The sequence below is a fragment of the Mercenaria mercenaria genome, chromosome 5, assembly GCF_021730395.1.
Source record: "Mercenaria mercenaria strain notata chromosome 5, MADL_Memer_1, whole genome shotgun sequence".
Taxonomy (NCBI): domain Eukaryota; kingdom Metazoa; phylum Mollusca; class Bivalvia; order Venerida; family Veneridae; genus Mercenaria; species Mercenaria mercenaria.
In genome coordinates, this window is record NC_069365.1 from 72,660,488 (window position 1) to 72,667,805 (window position 7,318).

Here is a 7,318-nt window from a genome sequence, read left to right on the forward strand (position 1 = left end):
CAGGTTACTTTGACCTTAAACTTTGATATTCTGACCATCGAAACAATAATGGTCATTTATTTACCATAGGAAAACATCCTATCAAGTATGACCATTGCAGGCAAAAACGTCCTCGTTTTATTGATAGAAAATCAAAGTACTTACCGACCGGCGGAATAGCAAATAACTTAACAATATAAAACATCTGTTTCGAAACTGTGGGGAACGGGGCATAGACATATACAAACTTCAACTAGTAATGTCCAAAATGACTAAGCAATAACCTAGTACACCTCGATATATGGACTGAAAAGGCTCGCTCTACTAGGTAACTTTCTTAAGTTGGTTTTGTTATCACACAAGTAGTGCGGCTGTAAATGAAAGTACTTGGACTCAGTGTAGTTATATTTTTTGTGGTCCTTTTGGGATCCTTAAGTGCATTCGGCTTTACAACAAAAGAATGTCGCTAAAGCCGAATCTAGGGAGCACATTTCATTATCTCTCACTAACAGACTCAGCCAAGCCGAATCTGCTATTATCTGAAAATTGAAAGGCCTGAAAATTCATATAAATCGCTTTAGAAAATAAAAAGAATCATGTAGTTGAACGTTGGACATGTAAAAGTAAAGTGTTGTTGGGTTAAGTTCTCAGAACTGTGTGCATGATTTTTATCTACATTTAACAAAAAGCAATAAACACAACGGTAAAATGGCAAAAATATAATCTCGACTTCTTGTACTTAATTGATACTAGATTGTTGCACTCGCAGACTTTAAGATATAAGAATCAGAAAACGTCGGCAAGCCCAATTCCATTTCTGCATAATCATATATTTTTTCTTATAAATCTATACTAAAAATGACAAGTATTTGACCAATAACGGAGGGCAAATATGATATGGTTTGCTTTACACTTCCTTATTTTTGAACTTTACCCAAACCTCCAAACACAAACCCCAGCAAGACCTTCGGAACACCATACAAGAGCGCATCGCAATAATCAAGGCGTGAAGTGACGAGTGAATTTACTAGAGATTTTGTAGCATCTGTATTTAGATATTGCCTGGTGTGGCCTATTTGACGTAGCTGTCCGTACCCTGATCTACAAACTGAGTTAATATGTTTTTCCATGCTCATTTTAGAAAAGCACCAAGATTCCTTACACATTTAGATGGTTTAATGTTCTCTTCTCCAATTTTTACAGTAACCGATTCAATATGTTTTTCGTTTCTTTATATATCACAAAACAGTTTCTACATCCCCGTCAATAATTCGACATCTGGTCCTTGTAAATAATAACAACTCCTCATCACTGCTGTCCATGTCCTCTAAAAGTAATACCTCTTCTTCTTTTCTTGGCGTTTGAGTTGCGGCTTTGATTGGTCGTTGCATGTGTTTCTTCGTCAAATATTCAGTTAACTGATCCTGTAGTCAAATCAAAAAGTCACAATTATGTTTTTGATACATCTGTTTGCAATAAAGCAATGATTCTGGTAATGCAGAGGTAAAGTTAATTAGTAATAGCAAATAAAGTTAATTTAACTAAACTTTAACAGTGAAAAGTATTTGTCTTAAAGCTAGCTTCACCGCTATCATCATCCCGACGAAATCATATTTTTGCAAATCAGAGAGAAAGACATTTATTTTGTTACTTTCTTACTACTTTTATACTTTATTTATTATTCTAAAATCTTATAATCATTGTATTAGGTTAAAAATCTACATTTTCAGGCTTTTCAATGTCAGCTAGAAATATACCAAAATAAAATAAATCAAATTATCTATAGGTTACAGGTCACCGATTGTTTTCCCATAAACTTCCATCATAACATTATGACGTGTACGACCTTTCTAAATCGAGGCATATATATCCAATAACATTTCTGTTCAAGAGCTGTCGAATGACGGACGGAAACATATTAAAAGTGATGCTGAATTCAAATAATTTTATAACATTATAATTATATGGCTCTCTGTTTAATCGTTGGCGTAGTGAGAGAAATCCGTTTAATGATGTTTTGTTCATACACATCACATGAAGCAAGTAGTTTCAAAATAAAGAAAAAAAAACAATATAATAAAATATCATAATTGCTGTAAAAAGATTCAATTTTGAAAGAAAGGGTTTTGTTTTAATAGTTGACACAGATTCAACCTTGCCTTCCAAGGCATATGTTTACTTTATTCCAAACATTTTTTAATCAGTGGTCACTGACCCATTAAGTTAAACACGGGATCAGAAATTGATACCATTTTATAAGTATTATAGACTGATATGATACGTGTAATACACGGTAAGGTATGTTATTCAAAAATACAGAACCTCAGTTTGTTTCAATTAAGGTAGTTCTGCACGTTCTGATAAAAAAAAAATTTCTACGATGTAAGTTTTGATTAAACCTTGATTTTTCAAAACTTCAGAATATACTTAAAAATTCAGCAAATAAAAATGATAAGGTCGTGCGCTTGATTTTTTTCTAGACTTATTTGAGAAGTTTGGACCTAACGCATGTTTCATGATGGGAGTCTAAGGAAAAAACACAATTTTCATAACATTTTCGCGAATAGAAATATTTCTGCAATGTAGATTTTAATGAAACTTCTCACAGTTGTTAATAAACATATGGCATATGATATGGTGAAAAAAGTATAGGAGTATAGGTCCTTGTGCTTGTTTTTGAGATATTTGCCCATGATCAAAGTGATCCATACATATCAAGCTGATTCGAAGACACTATTTTGAATCATTTAATGTGTCAGATGTTTAAATATCATATTCTAACTTTAAAAAGATAGTAACATTGCCATTTAAATAAATTTACTCTCGGGTTGCCATAAATTCATAAAATGAATTTTCATTTCCGTACGCCGAATCCAGGCTCTATTCTACGTTATCCGGATAAATGACGTTACCCCATCACTTCCGGTTTATCAAACATGCAGAATACCTTAAGGTAACCAACAAAAAATTACCAAACTCGACCTCAAAACTTCTTGCAAAAGATTTTTGATCTAAGTTCAATGACTGAGCACGTTTGCCAAAAGGGTAATTTAGTAACTTTTCAACTGCATAGTTTGAGATGCATTGTTACAAAACGGAACAAGGCAAAACTATTAATTATTACAAAACAAACAATTCAATAACAAATTAAATTCCATTATGCCGAGATATCTATCCTTTATAAAGTCAGTTACTTCCTAATAATAGGGAATCGTTCCCTCTACTGTAACATGCGATATACCGAATGAGATATACTATCGAATTTAAAAATGTGTCCTTCCGGCACGTGCACAGAGCGTCTGACTTCGGTTTTATTTTTTGGAAGAATACGCCATTTCCTTGTGTCAGTAAAATATGGGCAGTGTTGTTTTTATTACAAATTCTACCTTTAAAACTATATGGAATCGTTGCTGTCATTAGACAGTTCTTTCAAATCTTATGGGATGAGTTGAAGTCAGATCGAGTACCGATTGAGGCAGTGCCTTAATTCATATTACTGAAAAATATTCCTTTTAGTACATGTTCTTACCTCTTTGAAAAATGTGAGCCGAATTATAGTCAAAAGGTCGATAAAGATGTGGCGGCCAAGTATGATTAAACCTATTGTTGGTATAAACAGGACTGGTATACACAATCCGACAGCTAACACATTAACACATGAGACGAACCAAACAAATCCATCAGGACAATTGTGAAGGCACTGTCCAGCAAACTCAAATGATTTCTCTTCGCATTCATAGTCATGTACACATTCCCCATCTTTATACAATAAATTATTTCCACAAATAATCCTACACGTATGTCCTTGTTTTATCGTGTCATTTGGACAATTTTCTACGCACTTCTTATCCCTAAGGTCTGCAAAAGTGTCATCTGGACAAAAACTAAGACATCTGTCACCGTTTAAATACGACCGAGAGCTAGGACATTTTTCAACACAACTATTTCCAGATTTGAACTTTGAACAATTCTGAACACATTCCTTAACATGACAATATTCCGTAGTTTTGATGTATCTGTCGCGGTAAAATGAAAAATTCCAATATTTTACATCAATTTGATATTGTTTTATATATAAATGTGTATAAGGACATTTCATAATACAAGTTTTATTGAAAATTATCATGTTATGAGGGCACACGTCTAAGCAAGTATTATTCCAAAGAAACTTCTTTTGCGGGCAGTCATGTCTGCATTGTATATCGTAACGAAATTTCATCTCACATCTTCCAAAGTAATCAATATTACAATTTCGGGAGCTTAACAATGTTGTCTCATTGTTCACTATAAATCTTTCTTTATTACATTCTGTAACACAACTTTGGTCCAAAGAGAAATAGCCAGCGGGACATTGTAAAACACATGTTTTGTTGTATCCAAATGTACCTGAAGGACATGTATTGGTACATAAGATACCAGCCGAGGAATAAAACGTAAATGTAGTGTTACATGGCCCAGTGATACAGGAACCATTGTAAACAAATCTTGAATGCACTGGACATGTAGCATCGCAAGTCAAACCAACTGCCACCTTTTTAGCAGGGCATGCTGATACACATTTTGGAATTAATATCACTCTTTCATGACTCTCTAATGAGCCACTTTTTCGCTTCCAGTCCTTAATCATAATATTCGATTTATCAATGAATTTCGAAGACACCGGACATGATCGAACACATCTATTTTTGTATGTTATAAGCGGCTCTGGGCAGAAACTTAAGCAGTTCGTATTCTGAATATAGCTGTTGTTTGGGCATTTTGAAACACATATTTCAACTTCTTTTACAGCTAAACATTTCTTCGTATATAAACATCTCTTTCCAAGAACAGATCTGAAAATATAAGGGTGGCTTGAGGGACACTTTTCAACGCAGCTTTCGTTTAAAACCGTGTATGTTTCTGGACAACTTTGAACACAAGTATTATTGAGTCTAAAATCATAGGTTTTGCACGTCTCAGTACAAAAGATACCTGATCTATTATTATAGATATATTGAGTATCACAATTATCTCGGGTGCAAGTCATATTACGAACAAAGCGACTTTCGTCGGGACAGGAATCGACACATGTGAAATTATATGATAATTTCCCTCCTGGGCATGAAGAAACACATTTTTGTATATGTATTGATTGTTCCTTCTCCTGGAAGTAAGGCCATAGACTATCTGTTTGTTTCCAAATGTTATACGTTAGCCTTGAATTCAGTATGTACATTTTTGATAGAGGACACTGTTCTACGCATGTATTGTCATCATAAAATGTGCCTTCTGGACAATATAATTCACAACTTTTGTTATATAGGTATGATGTACGCGAACATTTGTCCGTGCATTCAATCAAATATCTGACCTTTCCGCAAGAATAAATCAATGGACAACCTTCAGTGATGACACTTGTATATCGATATGGATTGTCTACTGGACAAATATCTGAGCATTCATTATTGAATGATGGCATTCCATGAGAGCATGCGTATACACATGTTCTATTTGAAATGAACATGTTGCTAGGACAATTTTGCACACAGACTGCATGATCTAAATTTTCTTTCGGTCCAGTACCACATATTTGTCCCTTTTTCACCATACACATGAAAGGACTATCTTTAGGACAACTGTTGATACAGCTGTTATTGACAGCTACTGTAAAAGCTGGACAACTATTCAAACAGGAATCATTATACATAAAGTTTCCATTTTCGCATTTATCAGAACAAATGTTTAATCCATTTTTGTACATTTTCAATTTCGCGATTTCTGGACATTGACTAACACATCTATTAGTTGACACAAACGGCTGGTCAATAGGGCACTGGTAAATACATGTACTATTTCCAGATCCATTAAATATCTCCGTCGAGGGGCATTCAGATATACATTCACTAAACAGTAATATCGGGTTTGAAGGAGGGCAGTTTATTAAGCAAGAAGAACCAGACTTTACTCTATTTTCCGAGCAAATCTCCACGCAGAAGCTATTTTCCTGATACATGTAGTAAGGGCATTTCTCAACACAAGTGTAATGAAGAAGATTTGATATTACTTTTTTTAGTTTGAATGGTCTAACTGTGGGGCATTTTGTCGTACAGTGACGGTAGTCAATAGTTCTCCAATTTTCTGGACATAGATTTACACAAGTCTGGTTCATTAAATACTCATTCTCATTTAAGCATGAGATGCATTTCCTTTCCAAGTACTGCGTTGTGTATGTTTGCTTCAGTGTGTCTTTTATATATGTATTATTTGGACAGTTTTCTATACATGCTCTTTGCATAGTTACAAACAATTTTCCACAGTCTCTTACGCAGTCGCTACCATTTATATAAAATGGTTCTGGACAGTCTGAGATACAACCAACGTCACTACAATAAGGTTTGTCAGATGGACAGCTGTAGTCACATGCCAGTATTCCCTGAAACTGTAAAAACAAACAGTTGTATGATAGATGCATGAAAAACATGTTATTTTTATGATTATCAAATAATTTGTTATAAAGTCTATTTCTAAACAACTTTTAAGAAGAAATTTGTCCGGGGTTGCTTAGTTGTTTTTTTCCCTCATATTTTTGATAACACGTATTCCGAATATAAGAAAAAAATGTTTTCTTTTAAATTTCTAAACGCAAGGTTTCATTAAATTTTGTCTGAAATCCAGAGCTAAACCTCTGCTTGTGCTTGGAGGCTCAGTAGTAATAACTGTTCTCTTGGAGCAAACGCTTTGGTTGCTTAAAATTACCTCCATATAATATGGCTTGTATGCTTTATATGACCTCTTATTTTTGGGGTATACGTTTTGATTCATAAAAATTACCTCCGCGTCACAGGGCAATACGGCTTGTATGCTTTATATGTCCTCACATTTTTGAGGCATAAGGATTGTTTACTTAAACTGACATCAACGTCCTTGGGTAATATTCCTCGTATGCTTTATATGACCTCTAATATTTTGGGCATACGGTTTGTTTGCTTCAAAATGATCTCTTCGTTCTAGGGAAATTGGGTTTGTAGGCTTTATATGACCTCTTATTTTTGAGGCATACGGTTTGTTTGTTTAAAATTACCTCTAAGTGCTAGGGCAGTATGGCTTGCATGCTTTAAATGACCTCTAATTTTGGGGGAACAAGGTTTCATTGCTCAAAATGACCTCCACGTCCTAGGACAATATGGCTTGTATGCTTTATATGACCTCAAATTTTTCGGGCATACGGTTTGTTTGCTTAAACTGACAGCCACGCCCTAAAGCAATATGGCTTGAATGTTCTATATGACCTCAAATGTTTTAGGCATACGGTTTAATTGATTAAAATTACCTCCACGTCCTAGGACAATATGGCTTGTAT

General features: G+C 34.4%; 1 protein-coding gene across 1 annotated transcript; it reads right to left on the reverse strand.

Annotated features, from left to right (window-relative positions):
- Positions 1-507: 507 nt before the first annotated feature.
- LOC123559128 (uncharacterized) lies at positions 508-4,104 on the reverse strand. The gene is made up of 2 exons (XM_045350945.2): positions 3,509-4,104; positions 508-1,403 (listed from the first exon to the last, which is right to left on the reverse strand). Exons 1-2 carry the CDS (start codon positions 4,076-4,078, stop codon positions 1,218-1,220), a joined length of 756 nt encoding a protein of 251 aa, XP_045206880.2. The 5' UTR covers positions 4,079-4,104; the 3' UTR covers positions 508-1,217.
- Positions 4,105-7,318: the final 3,214 nt, after the last annotated feature.

What these genes read in the sequence shown, in the direction of transcription:
- LOC123559128 (XM_045350945.2), bottom strand. Translation starts at nt 4,078, where the DNA reads ATGAAATGTCCTTATACACATTTATATATAAAACAATATCAAATTGAT. An exon ending in GGCTCACATTTTTCAAAGAG is followed by an intron (nt 1,404 to 3,508) that starts GTAAGAACATGT and finishes ATTTGACTACAG; the next exon opens with GATCAGTTAACTGAATATTT.